This window comes from Anolis sagrei, chromosome 2, assembly GCF_037176765.1.
Source record: "Anolis sagrei isolate rAnoSag1 chromosome 2, rAnoSag1.mat, whole genome shotgun sequence".
Classification (NCBI taxonomy): Eukaryota; Metazoa; Chordata; class Lepidosauria; order Squamata; family Dactyloidae; genus Anolis; species Anolis sagrei.
In genome coordinates, this window is record NC_090022.1 from 170,615,597 (window position 1) to 170,642,252 (window position 26,656).

At 40.5% G+C, this 26,656-nt stretch overlaps 1 protein-coding gene across 17 annotated transcripts in view; it reads right to left on the minus strand.

Moving 5' to 3' along the window:
- Positions 1–26,656, minus strand: part of ADGRL3 (adhesion G protein-coupled receptor L3) — a 388,836-nt gene that overhangs the window by 110,816 nt on the left and 251,364 nt on the right. For all 17 annotated transcript variants that reach the window (XM_067464127.1, XM_067464130.1, XM_067464131.1 and 14 more), the window contains 2 exons: positions 15,803–15,869; positions 10,611–10,702 (listed from right to left, as the gene is read on the minus strand). In XM_067464127.1, the coding sequence (XP_067320228.1) occupies positions 10,611–10,702; positions 15,803–15,869 (159 nt within the window). The remainder of the gene's footprint in view (positions 1–10,610; positions 10,703–15,802; positions 15,870–26,656) is intronic.

The window sequence follows — 26,656 nt, forward strand, 5'->3', positions numbered from 1 at the left end:
CATTCAAATCACCCCTGACAAATGGCCATCCAGCCTCTGCTTAAAAGCTTCCAAAGAAGGAGCCTCCACCACACTCCGGGGCAGAGAGTTCCACTGCTGAACGGCTCTCACAGTCAGGAAGTTCTTCCTAATGTTCAGATGGAATCTCCTCTCTTGTAGTTTGAAGCCATTGTTCCGCGTCCTAGTCTCCAGGGAAGCAGAAAACAAGCTTGCTCCCTCCTCCCTGTGGCTTCCTCTCACATATTTATACATGGCTATCATATCTCCTCTCAGCCTTCTCTTCTTCAGGCTAAACATGCCCAGCTCCCCAAGCCGCTCCTCATAGGGCTTGTTCTCCAGACCCTTGATCATTTTAGTCGCCCTCCTCTGGACACATTCCAGCTTGTCAATATCTCTCTTGAATTGTGGTGCCCAGAATTGGACACAATGTTCCAGATGTGGTCTAACCAAAGCAGAATAGAGGGGTAGCATTACTTCCTTAGATCTAGACACTATGCTCCTATTGATGCAGGCCAAAATCCCATTGGCTTTTTTTGCCGCCACATCACATTGTTGGCTCATGTTTAACTTGTTGTCCACGAGGACTCCAAGATCTTTTTCACACGTACTGCTCACCCATTCTGTATCTTTGCATTTCATTTTTTCTGCCAAAGTGGAATATCTTGCATTTGTCACTGTTGAACTTCATTTTGTTAGTTTTGGCCCATCTCTCTAATCTGTCAAGATCGTTTTGAATCCTGCTCCTGTCCTCTGGACTATTGGCTATCCCTCCCAATTTGGTGTCGTCTGCAAACTTGATGATCATGCCTTCATGCCTTCATCTACATACACAGTCTGTTCAACAGTTTAAATGCCATCTCTTCTTTATGAGCTGGTAATTGAGTGGGTATTCCTTACTTTACACTTTCTTGTTCTTGATTTTCTTATTGTTTTTCTGCAATTTATTTTATGACTGTTAAAAATTGTTTAGCTTCAGATATTACGGTAATTCTGTTTGTTACTTTTTGCTGTTTGGAAAAGCTGTTTTTGAAGTCCAATCACATTTTCCAAATTATGACATCTTTAGAAAATGAAAGCAAAGACTGGAAGGAATTAATTACAGACTTTCCAGCAAATAGTTGCTATTGAAATAGCTTAGTTCTGCACAGATAGTGAGATTTTATTTTCTGGCAGCAGATGTTGTAAATTATTCACTTGTTGCAACTATCTTATCTCCTCTTGGAATGCAGACTATTAGTTACAATCTTTACAGTTCAGAATGTCTTAGTTTTGGGGTTTGTCTAGATTGTTCAATTATTAATAAATTGTTTTCATCTGAAGGCTAGCTGGCTTTACCCCCTTCCAATAGTTCAAATTTCCACTTCTAACATCAAGCAAAAAGTAGTGTAAGAAAGTCTTCTCCAGGTTAACAAGTTGGTTCTTAAATCTTTTTGCTCAAATTTTTTAAAAAATAAGGGAGAAGTAGAAAAACTTCCTTTCAATATGAGAAGATCCCCAGTGTTCGCTTTTCATTTAAGTTGATTTATAATGCCTGTGGAAGGATGTTTTCTCCTGGAGTTCTTCGATTTGTAGCTGAGGCAAATTCCACAGAGGGACTAAGCCTCTATGACTACTACTTCCTTTTAGAAGTCATAGATCACTTAAGACAAATATACTGGTTCACGTGGATTGTCCTCCAATGTCATATATATATGATTTTACAGAGAAATATAGAATAGCATTAGATAAAAAGTATACAAAAGCAAAATCCCCACACTGACATACATCGAAATTTTACTATCCCCCAAAACCAAAAAAGATGAAGAAGAAAAAAGAGAAAAGAAAAAAAAGAGGGGGGGGGAGAGAAAAAAAAAAGAAAAAAACACATAAAAATAAGAATAAAAAATAAAAATAAAATTTTTGACTTCTGTTCTGCTTCCTTCACTTTCCTTATTTTTGTTGTGGTTCCCCTTTTCCTCTTGAAAACTTAAGAGAGGAAAGAGAGAATTTATATATATACAAAAAAGAAAATTTTCTCTCCAACATTCTAGTTATCTTATCAGTCTTGCATTCGTTTAATGTTCATTTTTCATATAGTCTTCTAAAACTTTCCAGTAAGTTTTTTTTTCATTCCTTCCCCATTGTTTTTCCTGAGCCAGTATGTCAATTCATCCATGTCCTTGATATCTATTATATTCTCCAACCATTGTGACTTTGAGGGGGTCAAGTCCTGTTTCTATAGTTTGGCAAAAGTCATTCTAGCTACTGTCGCAAAATATCTCTGAGTCAAAAATACCTAGCAAATAGAATTCAGATTGCATGGGGAATTCAATATTCATTTTTTTTTTACACTCTACATGTACCATTTCCCAAAATCCATTTGTTTTATCACTAGACCACCACATGTGGTAGAAGGACTCCAATGTCTTTAATACCAGGAATATATTATGTTTCTCTGCAAATTGCTCCTCCCTCACAAAACGGCAAGGTAGGGGGAACTTTCACTTCAAGCCATGCCCCCCAAGTCACCCAGCCAAAGTTCATGCTCCAATCCAGTGTTTCTCAAACTTTGCTCCTCTAGGTGTTTTGGAGCTCTCAGAAATCCCAGTCAGTTTACAAGCTGTTTAGAAACTGTATGAGCTGAAGTCCAAAACACTTTGAGGAGCAAAGTTTGAGAAACAGTACTCTAATTACACACAGAATTAACAAAAAAGCCCCTTGAGTTGAATATTTTACACTAACTCATTTCTTATTTGATGATACTGGAGCAAGATATAGTAACCAAGCAAATTTTGAGGAAAATGTGATAAAAAAAGATTTTATAAAAATAAATGAATGAAGAGGTACAACTATTTCACACTTTACATCAGGGGTCCTCAAACTTTTTAAACAGAAGGCCAGGTCACAGTCCCTCAAGCAGTTGGAGGGCCAGATTATAATTTGAAAAAAAAACATAAATGAATTCCCATGCACACTGCACATATCTTATTTGTTGTGCAAAAACACTTTAAAACAATACAATAATTGAAATGAAGAACAACTAGGATTGTTGTTGTTGTTGTGTGCTTTCAAGTCATTTCAGACCTAGGTTGACCCTGAGCAAGGGCTGGGTAATTGACCTTGGAGGGCCGTATCCAGCCCTCGGGCCTTAGTTTGAGGACCCCTGCTTTACATATTAGTCTACCAAATTAGTAATGTAAATATTTTATACAATTTTTCAATTGGCCATGACATATTTCTGTGCATTTTCGGAAGGAAGGTAGTTTTCACTGTGTACATTTTTTCAAAATTATTTACAACTTGGAGTATGTTTTTAATCCACCAAATTCACTTGGTAATTTACAAATCTCTGAGGCAAGATGTGCACATCTAGGGAGGCAAAATGGGGAAATGTGAAACCAGTGAATTTTCCACCTCTACACTTTTGGTACGAGTCTCTGTTCAAAGAACTGGAACAAATGTAATTGTATTATGCGACTGGTGATAGGCAATGGATTGAAGTGTGATGATAACGTGGAAGAAATATATAGCTGCATTATGATGCCATAAAAATAAAATATTTGTGTTGACTATGGAATGGAGACTGCTGTAGTCAGCCTTTTGAATACAATTGTGTGACTTGCCCAGGGGCCAAGCAGAGATTCAAACTCTGGTCTTCATAATTTGGTCCAAAGCTCAAACTACTAAACCACCCTGACATAATACAATAAATGAGTTCCGTATATTCCGGCATATAAGACGACCCCCAACTTTTCCAGTTAAAATATAGAGTTAAGACGACTCCCATGCATATGACTACACCTGCGTATAAGACGGCCCCTGACTTTTGAGAAGATTTTCTTGGGTTAAAAAGTAGTCTTATATGCCAGAATATACTGTATATTTTCCCTCTAATCTAAAGATTTTGCCTAACATTTACACATTCTGCTATAAGAACAATGATCTGCAAAAGGACTCTGTTTATTTCCCCCCCCCCCCCATTGCTTGCCCATGTAAGTAGTAAGAAAAATTATCTTAAGTCCATGTGATTAAAATTCAGTGATGACAGAGGTTCTGTATCATTCTGTATTTGGATTGGTTTCAATAAATCTCGCTTGCCCGTCACCAATACAAAAGTAAGCACTTTGAAAATGGAGCTATTCTTATGTTTGTTAATAGGTTCAGCTCTGGAGAGAAGTAACCAGTACAGTAGTTCTTTCCTGGCAGAGACAGTGGGGTTAAACACGCCCAAAGAACCTTCTCCAAAGCGTCATCTTATGCTCCAACAGCTTCCTTACTGACCTAAAACTTGTATCGTTTTGTATGAAGTTAAAGTTAAAGTCAAATTAAAAAAACAACCCTTTTAAATTCTCTTAGGCCTCTTCCACACTGCTGAATAAAATCCCACATTTTCTTCTTTCAATTAGAATAGTTGGCAGTGTGGACTCAGATAATCCACTTTAACGCAAATATTGAGGGATTTTTCTGCCTTGATATTCTGGGTTATATGGCTGTATGGAAGGGCCCTAAATAACCGCTTTGAGTCCTCCCAGGGTTTTTTTTTCCTTGTCGTGCCAGGAGTGACTTGAGAAACTGCAAGTCGCTTCTGGTGTGAGAGAATTGGCTGTCTGCAAGGACGTTGCCCAGGCGATGCCCGGATGATTTGATGTTTTTATCATCCTTGTGGGAGGCTTCTCTCATGTCCCTGTATGAGGCGCTGAAGCTGATAGAGGGAGCTCATCCGCCTCTCCCCGGATTCAAACCTGCGATCTGTTGGTATTCAGTCTTGCCAGCACAGGGGTTTAACCCACTGCGCCACCGGGGGCTTCCTGTCAGGTTTTACAATGTATTGTAATGTTATATAGCTGAGTCATGCACTGCTAATAGGCTTCTATTGGAAATGCTGAGTCATGCATTAACTGTATATAGGGAATCATTTGGGGAATGTGTCTTGGCCTGGTCCAGGTGATTGTGAATGATGCAATCCTGGGTTTGAGTTAAGTCAATGAGTTGGGAACCGATCAGAGATTGCTATGTGTAAAGGTACAGAATTGTATATAAGGAAGTCATGTACAGTGTATTTTCTCTCCTTGTGCCGTGATGCTGTTTGCCGAAGGCTCTGTGTAATGTATTAAACGAGCCTGTCTGCTAAGACAAGATATAACTGTGTGCTGTGGTAAGTTTGTAGTGTCATCTAGATTGGAGGGGAAACAATAGTAAAATTGACAATGGCCGGGCATGTGCTCAAGTGCCTGTGGAGAGTTCCAGAGTGACTGCAGTTTGTGGGAGCAGTTGACTGAAAATACTGTGCAGGAAGACGCTACTGGAAAGCGCTGAAGTTGTGCAACTGATCTGCTGCTGAATTGTGAGATAAAGCACGGCACTTCCCCCCCAGGGGTGAGAACGGCGGTATATAAATACTGTAAACAAACAAATAAATAAATTTCAAAGTTGCAGAGCAAATGAGAGCAGCAAGTCCAGTGTTCAAGAGTCTAATAGCCAACAGTGCTCACTTGGTTTGCTAACTCTTTCTTAACCTAAACTGTATCAAGGAGCCCCTGGTGGCGCAGTGGGTTAAACCCCTGTGCCGGCAGGACTGAAGACTGACAGGTTGCAGGTTCGAATCTGGGGAGAGGCGGATGAGCTCCCTCTATCAGCTCCAGCTCCTTATGCAGGGACATGAGAGAAGCCTCCCACAAGGATGATAAAACATCAAATCATCCGGGCATCCCCTGGGCAACGTCATTGCAGACGGCCAATTCTCTCACACCAGAAGCGACTTGCAGTTTCTCAGGTGGCTTCTGACACAACAAAAAAAAATCAAAGAATTCTTGTGAAGAAGGTCAGTACTTTCACATATGCTATCCTGAGGCCCCTTCCACGCAGCCCTATATCCCAGAATATCAAGGCAGAAAATCCCACATTATCTGAATGTGGACTCAGATAACCCAGTTCAAAGCAGATACTGTGGGATTTTCTACCTTGATATTCTGGGATATATGTCTGTGTGGAAGGGCCTTGAGCATGATGGGCAAGATAGGTGATGGTAGTGATGATGAACGACAACACTGGCAATGTTGGATATGAGCAATATAGCCTCACATGCCTTAGGTGAGAATATTGTAGGGTCAATAGAAGTGAGATTCTTAAGTACAGCCCCATGGACATCCTAGCAAACCTCTCTAACTCCCAGTCCCATCCAATTTTTAAAATTATGGCCCAATTTTCAGACAGTTTTTTGTCACCTTAAAGAACAACACCCCCCACCCCGCTTTAGCAAAACAAAAGCTTAGCAAAACCATGAAAAGTGAAAATGAGCCAAAATGCATCACATCAGTTCAAACATGGTGAAACTTGATGGAGTGGCATTCTGGATGGAGGCTGGAAAGTAAAATGTCTCTCAATTCCTGTGTATTTAATTATAAGATCTTAAGTGATATTATGGAAGCAAATGCATGAAGCTAAAGTACTTTTGGTATACCACAATTGGGCTGGACAGTAACCACAAAACAAAATTATTGGTTTAGGCATGACAACACTATGGTGAGTGTTGAACAGAAAATGGAGAATGGGGAGAAGCAGAAGACAGAGGTAGAAACAGAAAGGAACAAATGTGTAAAACTGCAGCTTATTCCCAAGCTTCCAAATAATAGTTTGGAAAGATGCTTATTCTCAAAATTGGTCTTCTATGCCTCTTGTTTGGAAGGGAAGTAATGGATTACTACCATCTATTGGGGGAATGTCAATCAGTAGGTACATTCAAATCCTAGAAAAGACAAGATCTTATCGCCATAAGATGCATTCACTGCATTATAATCCACAGAACAACTTGTCTTACTCATATGGAACATCAGTAAATAGTTTATTAAGACATTTAAGATTTATCGTGTTAAGCAGCAATAACATTTAACCAGTTATTAAAGTAACACTTTAAAGACTGGCTATCATGAGTCATAATGGAAGGATTTATCGTTCTAAATATAACGAATAAATTGTGCAACATAAATTTGCACTCCCTTTATGCAGGTTAATTACTTCGACTTTCAGTATAAATCCTATGTACGTGTCATTATGTCACGCTAAACATTGTTTTGTTTTCTTTTTCAGAGAAAATAATAAATTGTCATTTGTAGATGCTTTAAAAAAGTTTTCACTCTACACATTCTCAGATGCCTTTCAAATATAGAAGTAGCTGCTGACCTTGTACAGTGGTCTGCACGGGAACACAGCTGTCTGAGTGTCAGCTGCATTAAGATCACTTCTGACCAAAAGGTCATGAGTTCGAAGCCAGCTCAGGTCGGAGTGAGCTTCCGACCAATTGTGTAGCTTGTTGTCAACCTTTGCAACCCGAAAGACAGTTACATCTGTCAAGTAGGAAAATTAGGTACCACCTATGTGTGGGGAGGCTAATTTAACTAATTTACGAGGCTATAAAAAAGACTCCAGCAAAAGCTTGTGGGGAATGCGGAAGTACTTTATCAGTGTCGCAGATGGACGATGAAAGCGACAGCTCCCCTGGTGGCCACAAAAGTTAAATAGCCTCTGACTGTCCGTCTATATCTGTTGTGTGTCTTTGGCATTGAATGTTTGCCATATATGTGTATATTGTAATCCGCCCTGAGTCCCCTGCGGGGTGAGAAGGGCGGAATATAAATGCTGTAAATAAAAATAAATAAATGGAGTCAGTCTCTAGCTTCCTGGGATGTCCCCGGAGAAAAGAAACACCAGGGTGTCTGGTTCTATATTTGAATGGCACATTATTTATTTATTTATTTATTTACAGCTTTTTTAAAAAAATAGTTTTTATTAAATACATTTTCTCTTTTGCTTATACATAAAACCAGAGGGGGAGGGGTTGGGGTACTGTTTGGCCAAGTCTATACATAGAGTTCCAAAATAGGGGGAGCAGGGGAGGGAGGGGGAAGCGCAGGGTCTACAAAGGATGGGGGTGGTAGGAGTAAGGTGAGGAGGGGGGGGCTTGTCAGCTTCCAATCTTCTTCTCCATTTTTCCTCTATTCTTCTGTTTCCTTTTGCTTGTAAAAAAAAAAATCTTCACTCGACTTCTATTGTACTCTTAATATTACTTTTTTTTTCTAATTCCTGTCTCATCTATATTGCTTTCCTATATCCTATTATTCCTTTTCTTTTCAACAGTTTTTCGGTTTGTTTTCTTCGGCGATGAAATCATCCACCAATTTCCAGTTTGTCTTAATAATAGGTCTGCCGTGGGATTCTTTGAGGGCAAACGTTAATTTGTCCGCGCCCTTAATTTCTTGAATTTTGTTTAGCCATTCTTCTTTCGTTGGGAGTTCACTTTGTTTCCATTTTTTTGCTATTACCATTCTCACTGCTGTAGAGAGATATGTAAATAGGATGTCATTGTTTCTATCTTTTTCTAGTTCTTCGCTTGTTAGACCTAGCAGGAAACACTCTGGCTTTAATTGGATCTTCATTTTGAATATCTTTTCACATGTCTCTTGCACCATCTTCCAGAATGTCTTCACCATGGGGCAGGTCCACCAAGCGTGGAAGAATGTTCCAACCTGCGTGTCGCATTTCCAGCACTTATTCTGGGAGTTCTTATACATTATACTAATTTTTTGAGGGGTCATGTACCACCTATATATCATTTTGATCTGATTCTCCTTTAGATCTGTCGAATATGTGTACTTGATCTTCTTGGTCCATAATTTTTCCCATTCATTGAGTTTTATTTCTCTTCCGATGTTTAATGCCCATTTTATCATACTTTCTTTAATTAGCTCAGTCTCTGTTGCCCAGTCTAGTAGCTTGCCATAGATCTTCGTTATTGTTTTTTCTTTCTTTCAGTATGATCTTATCTTGGAACTCATCTTTTTTCATTGAAGCCTATTTCTCTATCCTTCTTAAAGTGTTCCTTAAGTTGAATATATTGAAACCATGAAACGGTGTTAAATTTTTGGGTAATTTCTTCTTTTGTTTTTAATTGCAGCGTGCCCTCTTTTTTTATTAGTACATCTTTATAAGTGGGCCACTTTGACCACCCTAGTAGCCTTCTCTGCCCAGCTTCCAGAGGGGAAACCCATAAGGGGGTCTTTGTGTATAGTTTGGTTTTATATCTGGTCCAGATTTTCATTAGTGCCGACCTGATGAAGTGGTTGTTGAAATTCTTTTCCTTCTTAACTTGGTCGTACCAAAGGTACGAATGCCAACCTATTCTCAGATCGAAACCCTCTAATTCTAGAATTCTTTCTTCCTTAGTAAGATCCAATCTTTTATCCATCTTAGACCGCAAGCTTCGTAGTAGAGTTTGTGATCTGGTAGACCTAGCCCTCCTCTGTCTTTCTTGTCCGTCAGATGTCTGAACTTTATTCTCGGTTTTTTCTTCTTCCATATGAATTTTAATATCTCTTTATTCCATTCATTGAATAGTCTGTTATTTCTTAATATTGGAATATTTTGGAAGAGATAGAGCAACTTTGGCAGGATGTTCATCTTTACCGTGGCAATTCTTCCTAGTAAGGATAGCGCTAGGTTGTTCTAGTTTTTTAGGTCTTTTTTTATCTCTGTCCACTTAGCCTCATAGTTGTTCTTCTTTATTTACAGCTTTTATATTCCGCCCTTCTCACCCCGCAGGGGACTCAGGGCGGATTACAGTGTAAACATATATGGCAAACATTCAATGCCAATTTTTGACATACAACATATTCAGACATAGACAGAGGCTATTTAACTTTTTCTGGCCGCCAGGGGAGCTGTCGCTTTCATCGTCCATCTGCGACACTGATGAAGTACTTCCACATTCCCTGCATGCTTCCCCGCTGGAGTGCTTTGCTGGAGTCTTCTTTATAGCCTCATAAATTAGTTAATTTAGCCTCTCCACACTTTAAGGTGGTACTAATTTTCCTACTTGACAGATGTATCTGTCTTTCGGGTTGCAAAGGTCCACAACAGGCTACACAACTGGTTGGAAACCCACTCCAACCCGGGCTGGCTTTGAACTCATGACCTTTTGGTCAGAGTGATCTTAATGCAGCTGACACTCAGCCAGCTGCGCCACAATCCCGGTGCGCCACATTGCTCACAACATAAGCATTCAGGACTGGAAAATAAGAAAGTGAGCAATAAATGCTGAATCCATGAAATGTTCCCCGTACCTCATTTATTTTACTGTGTCTGATGTTCCACTTAGTCTGGATTCATTTTCATATTTGTGTGTGTGCCTGTGTCTGCCTTCAAGTGTGTGCTGCAATGGTGATGAATTCTATAACATTTTCTTAGCCAAGGAATACTCAAAGATGGTTTTGCTCTCTTCTGAAATATAGCCTACAGTGCTTGGTATTCACAGAACTAATCTTGCTTAACTTCTAAGAGCAGACAGGATCTGGTGCCTCTAGTCAAGCCATATCCATCCCAATCTTTTCTTTTTACAACGTTTTACAACATTTCTGTTTGAATAGTAACCTAAGTAGGTGGTGCTTGAAAAATCATTTTTAGGAAGAATGAATATAATGACAAACTATCCAAAGCAGAGTAGTGGTAGGCTAGCTCAGTTAGCAATGGCTTTACTGTGTCATTAGAGCAATCTTTCTGGGGGGGGGGGGGGGGGGGGGAATTACTTTCCTAGCTTTGCCGGCCTTGAACAACTGAAGGGGGTGAAAGGAATCACTTACTTGATATTGTCGAGGCACCCAGATTCAGGTTTCAATATGGCAGTATGATGAAACATTTTATAAAGAGCAATCCCAAGGAAGATTACATTAAGCTGAAATTGAAAACAGAAAGAAAAACACAGTAGTACATTACATGGAAAATTATGAAAGGAAGGAAGGGATTAAACCATGGCCTAGTTTTCTTTGAGCAACAAAAATGGGCATGGTGTATACAGTCCCATAATGCAGGTGGAAATTTGCATTTTTAAAAAAAATTATTTACTATGCTTGTACTATGCAGCCCGGAGGCGATTCGAGGCGGTTTACACTTGGCAATCAATGCCCCACAAGATAAAATACAGTCAAAAACAATTACATATAGTATAAACCGTATAAAAACAATAACAATAAACAATAAAAATCATAAAATACAGTTCTCAGCATCTCATCATTAAAATCATTTTTCATCGCATCGTCCTGTCATTCCATGAGTCTCAATTAATCAGTTATAATCAGTCTCAATTAATCAGAGGTCAACCCTCCTGTTCAAGGAGCTCCACTGGCTGCCGTTTATCTTCAGAGCCCAATGTAAGGTGCAGGTGCTTACCTACAAAGCCCTGAACAGTTTGGGACCACCCTACCTGCGTGACCGCATCTCCGTCTATGAACCCACGCGCTCACTTCGTTCATCCGGAGAGGCCCTGCTCGTGATTCCGCCAGCGTCGCAGGTGCGTTTGGTGGGCACGTGAGACAGGGCCTTTTCTGTGGTGGCTCCCTGACTCTGGAACACCCTCCCCAAAGATCTTAGACAGGCCCCTACGTTGGCAGTCTTCAGAAAGAACTTGAAGACTTGGCTGTTCCGATGTGCCTTCTCAGAATAGGAAACCTCCAATAACAAGTCCCATAAGCACTTTATTAGAACTAAGATTGCTGCACACCGTACACTGCACTTACCCTATAATCCTTACATATCACCTGTCACATCAGCACTTTTAATTCTGTACCCATTTTGGTCAATTTTCCATTTCTGAACATTTAATATTGCTTTAATTGTTTAATATTGCTTTAATTGTTTTTAATTTGCTTAGGTTTTGTATTGTTATGTTGTGTTTTGAGGCCTTGGCCTTTGTAAGCCGCATCGAGTCCTTCGGGAGATGCTAGCGGGGTACAAATAAAGATAATAATAATAATAATAATAATAATAATAATAATACTGCGTCTGCAAATGCCTGCTCAAACAGCCAGGTCTTAACTCTCTTACGAAATGTCAGGAGGGAGGGGGCCGATCTAATGTCCCCAGGGAGGGCGTTCCATAGCCTGGGGGCCACCGCTGAGAAGGCCCTGTTTCTCGTTCCCGCCAATCGGGTCTGCGAAGAAGGTGGGACCGAGAGCAGGGCCTCTCCAGACGATCTTAAACACCTAGATGGTTCATAGGAAGAGATGCGTTCAGACAGGTAAACTGGGCCAGAACCGTTTACCAATTGAGTGTTCCAATGCATTAATACGTGAATGCACAGACACACAATTGAACCACATAGGCCATTCCAGAGAAAATGTTCCAGATTTACTGCTTCCTTGACAAAGGAACTGGATTTTTGGAAGGGGATATGGAGAAGTGTTCTATTCTGTAAGCCACCACTTCCCCTCTTGACTAGAGTTAGTGCTTGCTTATTTACCTGTCCATTTATTCCGTAACATTATTTCTATATCCCTTTTCTGCGCAGTTCAATTTGCTAGGTCCCCAAAGAGGTGTACAACAAAATCCAATAAACCCAGCCAACCATAGTTTTAAAAACAAAAGGTTGAGCAAACAATGTCATTTTTGCTAGCGGTGAAAATAGCTCTTACAGAAAAGGTATAAAAAGCACTCATTTCCACAGTGTTATAAAAAAAGACATTTTTCTAAGTCTCTGTGATATCTTATTTAATTCTTATTATTTAGGCATTGTAGTGACACTGGTGTGCTGAACTTTGAATATATCAATTTTACAGGCAGATTGACAGGATATACAGAGAAGCAATAGAAATGGAGGCAAGGAGAAAGAAAGAAAATCCACACTATCATGACTAGACAAAACAGATAATACTATATTGTGTAAAAATTAAAATGCTCAGCAGAAAGTCTTCAGTTTCTTTGGCCCTGTGTTTTCAAGGATCCGCCTAAGAGACAGCGGAAGGGTAATTGGGCCTGGACTTTCAATATACCTAAAGCATTGTAAATACTACAGGGAATTTAATCCCAGGACGGATCTAGACAGCCCCTTTATTGCCGAAACCTCCGCAATAAAAAGGGGGCTGTCCAGACAACGTTTTGAGCAACCCAAAATTAATTTGCCACAAACCAGGAAAACCCTGGCATGTGGCAAATTAATTTGATAGTGGGTTTATTCAGGTGCCTTCTTGGAAGGCGTGGGATAAACCCACTACTTACAGAATACTGCAATCCAGACAGTATTCCCATAGTTTTTTGGGCAAAATTAACCTAAGTGATCGTCCAGGGGAAAGGGGGGAGGATAAAAATTGCTCCTGTACCCCTTTCTCCTGGTGCATCAGCTGTACACAGCTGTCATATGGAGGCAGGGTGAGTTCTTTTGCTCTTTTACTGTATTTAGGGGGGCTTCTGGGGAAGGGGTTAAGTGTCCTGGTGTTGTACTGGGAAGTCCCAATACAACATCTGGACAGCATGCGCTTTCTGGGGTGGGTGTCCAGATGTTGTATTGGGACTTCCCAGTACAACACCAGTGTGGACAGGGCCTCAGGAACATTCATGTTTTTTAAACGCCGATCCGTCTGGGCAGGGGCGGTTCAACCATTACGCAGAGTAAACATTTGCGGGATACTTCGTTTTGCGGCGGTGGCGCTTCCTCCTCCAGAGGTGAAGGCAAGGTGCTGCCGCCCCAAGGAGGCGGAGGAGGCAGCGGGGAAAGAGGGGGCCGGTTAGGCCTTTGGAGGAGGTGGCGGCGAGGAGGAGGCCGCTGCCAAAGAGGGCCTCAGTGGCAGTGGCGGATTCCCCCTCGCCCCTCTGCTGCTCCGTGCTTCTTCCTTGCCAGCCTGTCTAGGAAGGAGCACAGAGCAGCCGGGGGGGGGGAGGGGTGGCAAGGGGGAAGCCACCGCCACTGTTGGGGGGGCGGCAAAATTCTGTTTGCTTACCCCTGAAAATTACCTGGAGCTGTCCCTGCATCTGGGATAAAGCCCTGTCTGGAAAGTTTCAGCCTACACACTTAAAATCAGTGATGAAACCTGCTTGGTTAGTGACTTCTTATCACAATTGAGACAACCTCACAGGAACAACCCTTAAAGGGAGAAAAGGACCTCATCTAAGACACAACTTTTTCTCATAAGAGGCCTGAACATGATGCAACCTAACTAGTCTAATTGATTATAGGAACACGGAATAACAGATGATGAGACTGGATTCTGATTCTATTGATGAGACGTGAATGATTTGTCATATTGATGTTTAATTGTTGTTATGCTATTGCTTTTAGATGTTCCCATGATTTTGTAATGTGTGTATTGAAACTGTTGTTGTTAACCGCTTTGAGTCGCCTAAGGGCTGAGAAAAGCGGTATATAAATGAAGTAAGTAAATAAATAAATAAATAAATAAACTATGACGGATATGTATTGAGAAAGAATTATCTGAATAATGTGGCTGCAGACACCAAGGAATGGGTTGTCCCTGCACACTGGCTTCCATTATATAAAAGGCATTTCAGGTAGATGAGGTGGGAGGTAGGTGGCAAGACCACTTTTTGTAGTGAACCATATTCACAGCCACATAGAATTTAAATATCTTTCCAACAATATCCGACCCGTATCTTATTGCTGAATAGGTAAATCAGTTATTTTATCTTTTAAGTTACCTGACATTTCGTACTAATTCATTGATTTTATTATACTTTATTTAAATTCTTAACCCATTATGTGTCTCAAAGTGGCAGAAATAGTTTGACTTTAAATGCGATAACTGTACATTCTCCTACAAATAAGAAACACACCGTGAGCTAATACAATGACTTGCTGACTCAGCCTTTCAAACTCAGCTGGAGTAAAATGAGTCTGATGTCAACTTATATACCTCCTTGGCTTTCAAACATCAGTGGGATAAGAAAACTTATAAATATATCTGTCTCCTACACAGTGTTACTGTTCTAGTTACTGTATATACTCGAGTATAAGCCTCGTTTTTCATGCCTTTTTGTAGGCTCAGCTTATACTCAAGTCAAGGTTATTTATTATTTTACTCTGTTATTGTTATTATTATACATTTATTATTTTACTCTATTTATTATTATTATTATTATATTTATCATTTTACTCTTATTACATTTATTATTTTACTTTATTATTGTTATTATTACATTTATCAGTTTACTCTATTATTACTGTTATAATTATGTTTCCCTTATTTTACTCTATTATTATTCTTTTTATAACATTTATGATTTTCCTCTCTTTATTATTATTATTATGAGTCGCCTTCGGACTGATATGGATGGGATACAAATGTTGTAAATAAATAAAATAAATAATTGGAAGGATACTTAAGCACATTTACATTGAAGAAGCTTAGAATAATGGTTTAATCAGAGACAGTCTTTATCTTAAATTTCAGTTTTATGTAAATTATGTAAACATTTAACCTCCTGATGTCTCAATTAATGTAATTTTATTGGTATCTATTTTTATTTTGAAATTTACCCGTAGCTGCTGCATTTCCCACCCTTGGCTTATACTCGAGTCAATCAGTTTTCCTAGTTTTTTGTGGTAAAATTGGGTGCCTCGGCTTATATTCGGGTCGGCTTATACTTGAGTATATACGGTATTTGAAAAGCTGCTAAAGATCACAGTGTTTTTTTCTTAACATAGAATTTTTTGAAATTGATACTAATTGGAATACTTTTGTTGAATAAGGAAACACTTATGAAAGATTACTTGATGGTATTTTAAGGTGGCAATGCAAACTCCACATGGTCCTCCAATAAGAACAGTTTGTCAGAACCAGTCTTTTCATATTCATTCAAATTTTATTCAGGGTCTTAGCACTAAAGCATAAAGATTTTGAGAGGCAGTCTTCCATGGGGAAAGATCCACCGATCTTTGACCTGGCTGTTCCTACTGAAACAACATCAACTATCAAAACTTACAACATTACCAACAGGTACCAGATGTTTCTGAAAAGTAAAAACAATTTTATAAAGCAATCCTTACCATAATTATCAAGGTTGCTGGTCCTATAAAGCTCCAGATGAAGTAAGTGTCAAGTCGAAGCCAACATCTGTTGTGGAAATGGATAAAACACAACGTTCATAGTCAGGTTATGAGGCATATATAGACAATGAGAAACAGAGAGGAAAGGTAGCTGAAAAAAATCCATGAGGAGGCAAGGAAAAATAATAATAATATAATAATCATAATAATAATCATAATAATAATTCATGATTGCAGCTAATATGGAATATAGCACTATAACAGAGTGGTCTCTGCATTGATGTTGAAGTCCCCCAGAACTATTAGCTGCTGGGACTCCAACCCCAGGCCTGGGACCACTCTAGCTAGCTTTCACATCTTTTTACCAACTCAGTTACATGCCTGTGTTTTGCCATATTACTGATCTCCAAATTTACCTCAGGACAAAGCAGGAAAAATATAACAGATGTTACTTGCTAAGGAATCACTCCCCAATAGCTGCTCTTTGGATGTTTTGGTCTAAAAGTGATGATTCCTAGACAGGATAGTCAAAATGGAAGACACCAGACTAGGGAAGGCTACACTAAAACCTTTGGGCTCTCTCATGATTTTTTTTCACAAAAAGTCCCAGAACAGTCATTAAACTCCAAGATATTATTTGCAGCCTAGCCAGCCTGCAAGCTTTAATAGTAGAAAATGTTTTCCCTCCAGAAGACCTGAACAATTCAGTGAAAAGTGAAATAAGTGAGTTGATCTGACACTTAATTAGATTTGGGATTTTTTGTTTTGTTTTTATGAACATTTTTAGAGATGCTGCTGACCTTTAGGATCAAGTTAGCTGATTCATGAGCCAAACTAAATTATTAACCATTTAATTTTGTCTGTCTTCAATATCTCGTACTGGTTAATGATTCTTAGAAATTACATTTCCATTTTTCGTTGATGTAGTGACAAGATGAACATGAATAAGATAAATGTATACGAAGCTATCCAAATGATCTTTAATATCATCTCTCCTTAATAGTTATGTACAGTAAAGACCTGAAATTTTGAAAACACTTTTATTTTTAAATCAAAAAGATATTTTTCAAAATCCCAGGCTTTTACAAAGAAGAAAACTAGACTACGTAAAAGCCAAAATATAGAGTAAAAAAGACAGGTTGCTTACTTGTAATTCAGTGTTTCTCAAACTGGGGGTCGGGACCCCTGGTGGGGGGGGGGTCGCGAGGGGGCATCAGAGGGGTCACAGTATTTTCTGTTGGTCATGGGAGTTCTGTATGGGAAGTCTGGCCCAATTCCATCATTGGTGGGGTTCAGAATGCTCTTTGATTATAGGTGAACTATAAATCCCAGCAACTACAACTCCCAAATGCCAAGGTCTATTTTTCCCAAACCCCACCAGCTTTCACATTTGGGCATATTGAGTATTCTCACCAAATTTGGTCCAGATGCATCATTGTTTGAGTACACAGTGCTCTTTGGATGGAGGTGAACTACAACTTCAAAATCAAAGTCAATGCACATCAAATCCTTCCAGTATTTTCTGTTGGTCATGGGATTTCTGTGTGCCAAGTTTGGTTCAATTCCATCATTGGGGGAGCTTAGAATGCTCTTGGATTGTAGGTGAACTATAAATCCTGGCAACTACAACTCCCAAATTATGCAAACAATCCCCTCCCCAAATCCCATCAGTATTCTTATTTGGGCGGGACTTCCGGTGGGGATAATAGCGGCGGGACAGCCTTACTGAGGAGCTCCTCAATAAGGAACCACGTTGAGAGACCAGGTTGAGCTATAGCTCCCCATTCCCGGCGGATTGAGTTTGGGAGTGTCGCGTAACCCAATTGCCGACACTGAAGGTCCCAAAAATCTCTCTCCTCTCAAGGGAGGGAGGTTAAGTGGACCCGGACAGGCACAGGGTAGTGGGTCTCTCCGTGGGAAGCGAGCCGAAGGCATACATCAACCGCTGACCTTCCCATTTTAAATACAAGAAAAAAGAAGAAAGAAGAAAACAAAGATCTCTCAGGAGAGAGCTGCGGGACGTAAGTTTCCCAACCAACTAATTCTGTGCTGGAGCATACAGATTGCCCCCCCCCCTTATTTGAAAGGGGAGAGCTTCGAGAAACTAAGACTTAACAGACAACAGATTACTCTATATTACTCTATATTCCCAATTGATTTTGGAGGAATTAATCCATCTTATATATACAATTTGAATGGACTGCATGAATTGAGTTATTGGGATTTGCGGGATTGATGGGAGCAGAGGCAAGAGGAAAAATACAACCAGGTATCTATTCAATTGTTGAAGAATGAAAGTTTGAAAGAACTATTCCTATAAAATTAATTGAAACTAATTGAATTAGAGCACCTGGACTTGGTAAAAAGGCAAAACTTCCCCCCAGACCCGCTGTGGACAAGAATAAATAAATAATTCAATAAAAGGAGTGCTGACCTTGACACCACATTGTTTAGTCTTCGGGAGCCTTTTTCATAAACAGCCGAACTCTCGGGGGTGGAGCTGGGAAACCCCACGAGAAGAGGGAAGAAAGGCGGAGCCGGAAAGAGGGCAGCGAGGGCAAACAAGGAAGGGCAGAAATCGAACGGAAATAGGTCATTGCGCGGGACGTAAGGGCAGAGCCTAAAGCGGGAAGGGCGGAAGTAACTCTCAAAAATAAAAGAATAATAGCGCCAAGGAACGGAACATAATTAGAGGGCAATTAGCGGAAAGAATGCACAAATAGAGGACGAATAGAGGCCAACGGCATCGGTAGTTGGAAAGATGAGCGTTGGGAGGCAAGAGGTTAGAAGAGGACAGAGGATAGAGGAGATCCCAAGAGTGGAGGGAGGAGTGAGAAGCAAAGATAGCTAAAGATTGAAGGAAGCTGAAGGAAATACATAAAATAAGTGAAGTAATTCTAGATTAAATATAGGCCTAAGGGGCCTCCAGGGATCAATAATCCAAATAATTGCTGTTAAAAACCTAACTCAACCAATTCAATTTAACTAAATTAATTATTTCAATTTATTGATCTAAAATTTTTGATTCGGGAATACCTAATAAATTGATCTTAAATAATTGATTGAATTCCTAGAAATAAAAAAAAAACTGAAGGAAGAATATGGACAAATAAAAAAGGACATTAATTAGAGGTATGGAGATATTAAGGAATTAAAATCAGACAAGGAGAAAATAGAAGGCAACCAAAATAAATTATTCAAAAAGATGAAAGAAATGGTTAAGAAACAAGAGAAGTTTGAAAGAACCCAAGAAAGATTTCAACAGACAGAATATGATTACCAATTAAGGCTAAGAAATATACAGGAAGATATGAAAGAAAACCTTAGACAAATAGTCTTAAAAATATTAACATCTTGTATAGAGTGCACGTAAGATGAAATGGATAAAGAGATGGACCAAGCTTATAGGATTTTTACGAATTATGCAAAGATGAACAAGACACTGAGAAATGAGATAGTCAAATTCGTCAAAAAATGAATTAGAGATGAAGTTCTTAAAAAAAATAGTAAAAAGCCAACTTCTTATAAAGGAAAAAACTTGTGTTCCTTAAAGAATTTCCCCAGTCAACACTGAATAGGAGGAAAGAATACTTCTTCCTTACAGAAGAATTGAAGAAGAGACAGATCCGCTTTCATTGGGAGAGGCAAGAGGGGCTTATGACGACCTATAAAGAAGAGAAATATTGGCTAACTACAGAAGAAAAAGTGAAAGTTTTCTATGATAAATTAATGAAAGACATGAGGTCCGGCCACAAAAACCCCTCCCCGAGAAAAGGTAACAAGAAAAAAGAGCAAGACCAAACTCCCTAGAGAATAATGACGATGACATTTTGGCACAAGGAGGACCTGCCTTAAGCAATTTGGATGAGGACAATGACGACACAGGAACTGAAGAAGAAAAAATGGTAAGGATGTATGAACAACAAATAAAATGCTTCTCAAACAATATTAACGGTTTCAACTCTCCTCAAAAAGAAAAAGAGTTTTTAATAAGTTGAAACAAGGTAATTATGATGTTATAGCACTCCAGGAGACTCATATTTCTCATCGACATGTTGCCCACTTGTCCAATAAAAAATTAGGGAAAGAATATTATTCATCATTTCATAAAAAGAAAAGGGGGTTGTAATTTATGTCAAAGAGAGTTTGGAATCCAATTTGGAATTCAAGGAGTCTGAAAGACGAGCTGTAGGAGTCAGCGTAAAGATGAGAGATCACAAAATTCTATTTTGTAATATATATTCCCTGAACTGACCAAAAACGAAATTCACCAAAATAAGAGGCATTGACCAAAACAGAATATGATGATTTATCTTAATGGGAGACTTTAACGGAGTCTTAAACACCTCATTGGATAAAACAATAAATCAAAGAGAAAGGTTAGTGAGGGCAGCAGTACATTACCTCAGAAACTCCTAGATTTAAAATCGGAAATGGATTTGGAAGATGTATGGAGATCATTAAATGGAAATAAGCAAGACTATACTTTTTATTCAAATAGGTATAAAATCTGGACTAGGATAGACATGGCATGGGCAACAAAAGGAATAATAACCAAAATCGATACAATAACCATTTTACCCAGAGACCTATCAGACCACTGTCCATTAGAAGTAATAATCAATCAAAAGAGAATACATCGAAAGTGGAAATTAAATGAAAACTTGTTAAAAAATCCAGAGAACATTAAAAGATATAAGGAAATCATACACGTCTATATAAACATAAATGACACAAGTGAAATAAAACCACAAATCGTTTGGGATGCATTCAAGGCAGTTCTGCAAGGCCACCTGATACAACGCAGTGCACAAAAAAATAGACAAAGGAACAAAGAGTTAAAAGAATTTGAGGGAAAGATAGAGAAGAATGAAAAAGAACTAAAAAGCGATCCAACAAATTTAGTATTACTACGTCAACTGAAAGAATTAAATCAGAAAAAACACCATTTAGAGTTAGAGCTACAAGCCAAACAGATGAAATTCCTCAAACAGATACATTTTGAATATGCCAATAAACCAGGTAGATGGCTAGCTAGACAAGTTCGTAAAAAGAGACAAGCGCAACAGATATTTAAAATTAGAGTGGCGGATAAGATACTTACAAGAAGTAAAGAAATTCTAGAGCAGGCATGGGGAACCTTCGGCTCTCCAGGTGTGGTGGACTTCAACTCCCACAATTCCTTGAGGCCAAGGTAAGCCTTTGGGGTGAATGCCGAGCCTCAAGGAATTGTGGGAGTTGAAGTCCACCACACCTGGAGAGCCGAAGGTTCCTGACCCCTGTTCTAGAGGAATATAAATAAATAAATAAATTCAATCTACCAAAAAAAAGTGATGAACAAAGAGAATTATTAAATAAAGAAACCAGCGTAGAAGAGATTGAGAAAGCTATAAGCAGACTTGATTCTGATAAAGCGCCGGGGCCGGATGGATTCACAGCGGGCATATACAATTTTTTTTTTAAAATAACTCACCTGCATTTTTAAAAAAGTGATGAATGACGCACTGTTGAAGCAAACAATTCCTGACACCTGGAAAGGGGCAGAGATAGTACTGATCCATAAGGAAGAAACAGACTCACATCTCAAGTGCTGAACCTGACTCAGCACATAGGAGATGGTTTTGAAAGGCAGCAGATCACAGGAGCTGTCTTCATAGACCTGTCAGCAGCGTATGATACTGTGAACCACCGCCTCCTCCTGAGAAAAATGTATAATATCACAAAGGACTACCATCTCACCTGCCTCATAGGAAACCTGCTGCAAAACAGGAGCTTTTTTGTTGAGTTCCAGGGCCAGAGAAGCAGATGGTGGAAACAAAAGAATGGCCTGCCTCATCAATGTTCAACATTTACACAAATGACCAGATACTGCCAGAAGGGACAGAGAGCCTCATCTATGCTGATGATCATGCCATTACCGCTCAAGCAGGGAGCTTTGAGATGGTTGAACAGAAACTCTCCGAAGCTCTAGGTGCCCTTACTGCCTATTACAGGGAAAACCAGCTGATCCCTAATCCATCTAAAACACAGACATGTGCTTTTCATCTCAAGAACAGACAAGCATCCTGAGCTCTGAGGATCACCTGGGAAGGAATCCCACTGGAGCATTGCAGTGCACCCAAATACCTGGGAGTCACTCTGGACCGTGCTCTGATCTACAAAAAGCATTGCCTGAACATCAAGCAAAAAGTGGGTGCTAGAAACAATATCATACGAAAGCTGACTGGCACAACCTGGGGATCACAATCAGATACAGTGAAGACATCTGCCCTTGTGCTATGCTACTCTGCTGCTGAGTATGCATGCCCAGTATGGAACACATCCCACCACGCTAAAACAGTGGATGTGGCTCTTAATGAGACATGCTGCTTTTGGTGGAATTAGCTCCAGCCCAGTGGTAGAGGCTGGGTACAAATCTCCAGCTAAGCTAGTGTAGTAGATGCATTATCACGGGGTGTCTGCGCCCTACACACTGGAGAAATTACACTGTCTAGCCGGTATTGCACCACCTGACATCCGCCGGGAAATAGCAGCCAATAGTGAAAGGACCAAGGCAGAGCCATCTCCAGCTCATCCCTTGTTTAGGTATCAGCCAGCACATCAACGACTTAAATCAAGAAATAGTTTTCTAAGATCTAGAGACACTCACTGGAACACCTCAGCAAGCGAGAGTCCAAAAGTGGTAGGCTCAAACCCAGAACCTCAACCAATGGCTAATACCAAATGAGAGACTCCCCCCAGGGCACACAGAAAACTGGGCAACTTGGAAGGCGCTGAACAGACTGCGCTCTGGCAGCATGAGATACAGAGCCAACCTCAAGAAATGAGGCTACAGAGTGGAATCCATGACATGCGAGTGCACATAAGCTGTAAGCCAGACAAGATGACAAGACCGAAAGCTGTGTCCTTTCGAGGTCTAGTGTCCACCCTGTAGTGAGACACAATAGTAAGGGGTTGTGACCAAGTACCAGCCCTACAAATATATTTTATTTGTATGTGGTGAAACACCAGGGATGTGGGCCAACTCTGTTGCTCCACGGGGGAAGCAGTGCCGAGGTGTGCTGGCTCCATTAGAAGCTCCTACTATGCTTCCATTCTGGTTGAGGGCGGGGCTTCAACAGGAAGGAGGGAGGTGAACCAAGATTGTTCTGGCCACCAAATTGTCACCAGGACAGCCCTCGCTCTGTGTCAGATGACCTTAGAGATCAATCTGGTAATCAATAGAAGAAGTATGAAGATGTACAGTAGGGAGTTGGTTCAATGAATAGGAAGTTGATCACGAGCAAACCATTCTTGTCCAAGTTTCAAGCCCAAGAGCAAAAAAAGATTGCACTGAGTATTGGCCTGGGATGCAAAGACATCTATTGCTGAGGTTCCCCAAACCTAAAATGGTGAAGTCTCCCTTCATGTCATGAATGGGGTGTCCTTCTGAGTGAGTCCGTGAGTACGTTTTCTTCTCCTGGCATTTGGATGGCCATGAGAAAGATGTTGTGGGAGGTGCACCACCTCCAGAGGTTGAGCATGAGTCACAATTTGAACTGGTTTTTCCTTCACAATGGGTTTGAAGGCTTTGAAAGCCTTTACAACTGCTCTGATCTCGAGGAGATTGACACGGTCCCTGGTCTCAAGATTCAACCACTTTCCTCAAACTGTTATTCCTTTGCATCTGTTCTTATTGAGATCAAGGGCTCTTCTTGTTGAAAAGGCACTCCTACACAAATATTGCTTTGTACTAGCCTCCAAAGGAGGGAGCAAAGCATGGGCCCCATGAAAAAGATGAGAGGTGAGTTCAGGAGCAGGTTGAACACGCCAGAAACCAGGATTAAATGGGCCTCATATGGATGTCACTGATGTTGTCGATTCCATGAATCCAAGTAGAAATAGAATTCATTGAACTCAATGATGTCTCTTTGGGGAGATTGTGAGGGTGGTCTATGGGAGAGTTCAAAAGCTTTCTTCCTGGATGAATACTCATTATCGAAGAGAATCAAATATGTTGTTGTGTTATGCCAAGTCCCGATTAAACAAGTTTCCCAAACAACAGAAGAGTCAAAGGAAGTCCCAGTATATTAACAACAAAACCCCAAATGCTAGAGTTCTTGCAGGCCAGCAGTTTTATGGTACATAAACATGCAAGCCATTGAACGCAAGATAAAGCTCAAGCCCTGAGTCTAAGTTGCTGTCGTCTTACAACAGGAGTTTCCAGGATCATTCTGGAACAAACACAAACCAAAATTCCAGTGCAATGTCAATAAAGCTGGAAATCCAAAAACAGCAGTCAGAAGGACAAAAAACCAAAATATAGAAGTCACAAAGATAGTCCATAATCAATTATTGAAAGAGCATCAGAGTCCAGGTTCATACCACAAAACAAATATATTTTTCCCTCAACAAGGCCGAAGCCTTGAGAGCCTGTTATCTTGCGCCCGGGTGTTGTGTAGGCCCTGCTCACGCTCCCACCTGTGTCGCAAGCACGATTGGTGGAGACGAGGGACAGGGCCTTCTCCGTGGTGCCCCCCCCCCACTCTGGAATTCTCTCCCCAAGGATATCAGACAAGCCCCAACATTGGCAGTCTTTAGGAAGAGCTTGAAGACGTGATTGATCCAGTGTGCCTTCCCAGAATAGGAAACTCCAAGCATCATGTCCCAAATGCACTTTATTAGAGATTTAAGATTGTCTGCACACAGCACCTATCTCCAAAAACCTATCTATTTCACCTGTCATGCCCAGCATTTTTAAAATTTTTAATCATTACATTTGGCCCGGCATTAGTTTTAAATGCGTCGTGGTGTTATTGTCTAATGTTTATTGCTATTGTTTTAATGTTTATTGCTTGTTTTATGAGATTATTTATTATTGTATTTGTTATGCTGTTGTTTTATTGATGTGTTGGGCCCCGGCCTCTTGTAAGCCGCACCGAGTCCTTCGGGAGATGTTAGCGGGGTACAAATAAAGGATTATTATTGTTGTTGTTGTTGTTGTTGTTATTATTATTATTATTATAGAGTCTGTTTCTCTGCTAGTCATGCAGTCCTGGGAGCCTCTGAAAGCTGTCATCTGTATTATAAAAGGAGCAGTGCATTTAACCCTTCATCAGCCTGCCCTGATACACTGACTTCTGCTTGCTCTGCTTGCTGGTGGTTACTGATGAAGGCTCCTCTTCTGCAATAACTAAGCTAGGCTAAGGGCAGGGGCTGCTGCAAATTGCTGGTCTCCAACTCCACCAGCAACCCTTCCAGCAACCCCTTGTTCTCACTCTCAGAGCTGACTATGATATGTGTTTCCTATGACTTTTATCTTTTTAGTCAGAAGAAGGACAGACTTTCGAATAGAATCATAGAATCATTGAGTTGGAAGAGACCTCGCATTCAAAGCACCCCCAACAGATGGCCATCCAGCCTCAGCTTAAAAGCCTCCAAAGAAGGAGCCTCCACCACACTCCAGGGCAGAGAGTTCCACTGCTGAACAGCTCTCACAGTCAGGAAGCTCTTCCTCAGGTTCAGGTGGAATCTCCTTTCTTGTAGTTCAAAGCCATTCTACCGCATCCTAGTCTCCAGGGCAGAAGAAAACAAGCTTGCTCCCTCCTCCCTAGGACTTCCCCTCACATATGCATACATGGCCCTCATCATGTCTCCTCTCAGCCTTCTCTTCTTCAGGCTAAACATGCCCAGCGCTTTAAGCTGCTCCTCATAGGGCTTGTTCAAGACCCTTGATCATTTTAGTCGTCCTCCTCTGGACACATTCCAGCTTGTCAATATCTCCCTTCAATTGTGGTGCCCAGAACTGGACATAGTATTCCAGATGTGGTCTAACCAAGTCAGAATAGAGAGGTAGCGTGACTTCCCTGGATCTAGACACTATACTCCTATTTATTCAGGCAAAAATTCCATTAGTTTTTTTTGCCGACGCATGACATTGTTGGCTCATGTTAACGTGTTGTTCATGAGGAGTTTACAATGAGGCCAAGATCACAAACAATGTCACTGTCTCATTCGAACAGGTCTCAGGATCAGGCTATAACAAGCCAGTCACTGGGATATGTAAAAAGGATGATACCCTTCTTATGTAAGAAGGCATTATCACGGGGTGTCTGCACCCTACATCACTGGAGAAATTACACTGCTTAGCCGGTATTGCACCACCTGACATCCGCCAGGAAGTAGCAGCCAATAGTGAAAGGACCAAGACAGAGACATCTTCAGCTCATCCCGTTTGGGTATCAGCCAGCACGTCAACGACTTAAATCTAGAAATAGTTTTCTAAGATCTACAGAGACACTCGCTGGGACACCTCAGCAAGCGAGAGTCCAAAAGTGGCAGGCTCAAACCCAGAACCTCAACCAATGGAGAGACTCCCCCTTGGGCACACAGAAAATTGGGCAACTTGGAAGGCGCTGAACACACTGCGCTCTGGCACCACGAGATGCAGAGCCAACCTCAAGAAATGGGGCTACAAAGTGGAATCCATGACATGCGAGTGTGGAGAGGAGCAAACCACAGACCACCTGCTGCAATGCAACCTGAGCTCCGCCACATGCACAATGGAGGACCTTCTTGCAGCAACACCAGAAGCACTCTAAGTGGCCAGCTACTGGTCATTTAATTAACTACCAAACTCACAAATTTTGTATTTTGTCTGTTTGTTTGCTTTGTTCTGTTAGAAATGTCATATAATTGACTGGCTGCCCTGACACGACAAATAAATAAATGTAAGAAGGCCACTCCTACTGCCATACACTTCAAGAAAATCTGGGAAGCTGTCCAGAAGCTGAAAGGGACAACCATGAAACGATATGCCTTTCATTCCACTTGGAAACAGAGAAACTCTGTAAGATCATCTGATAACTGTATGAA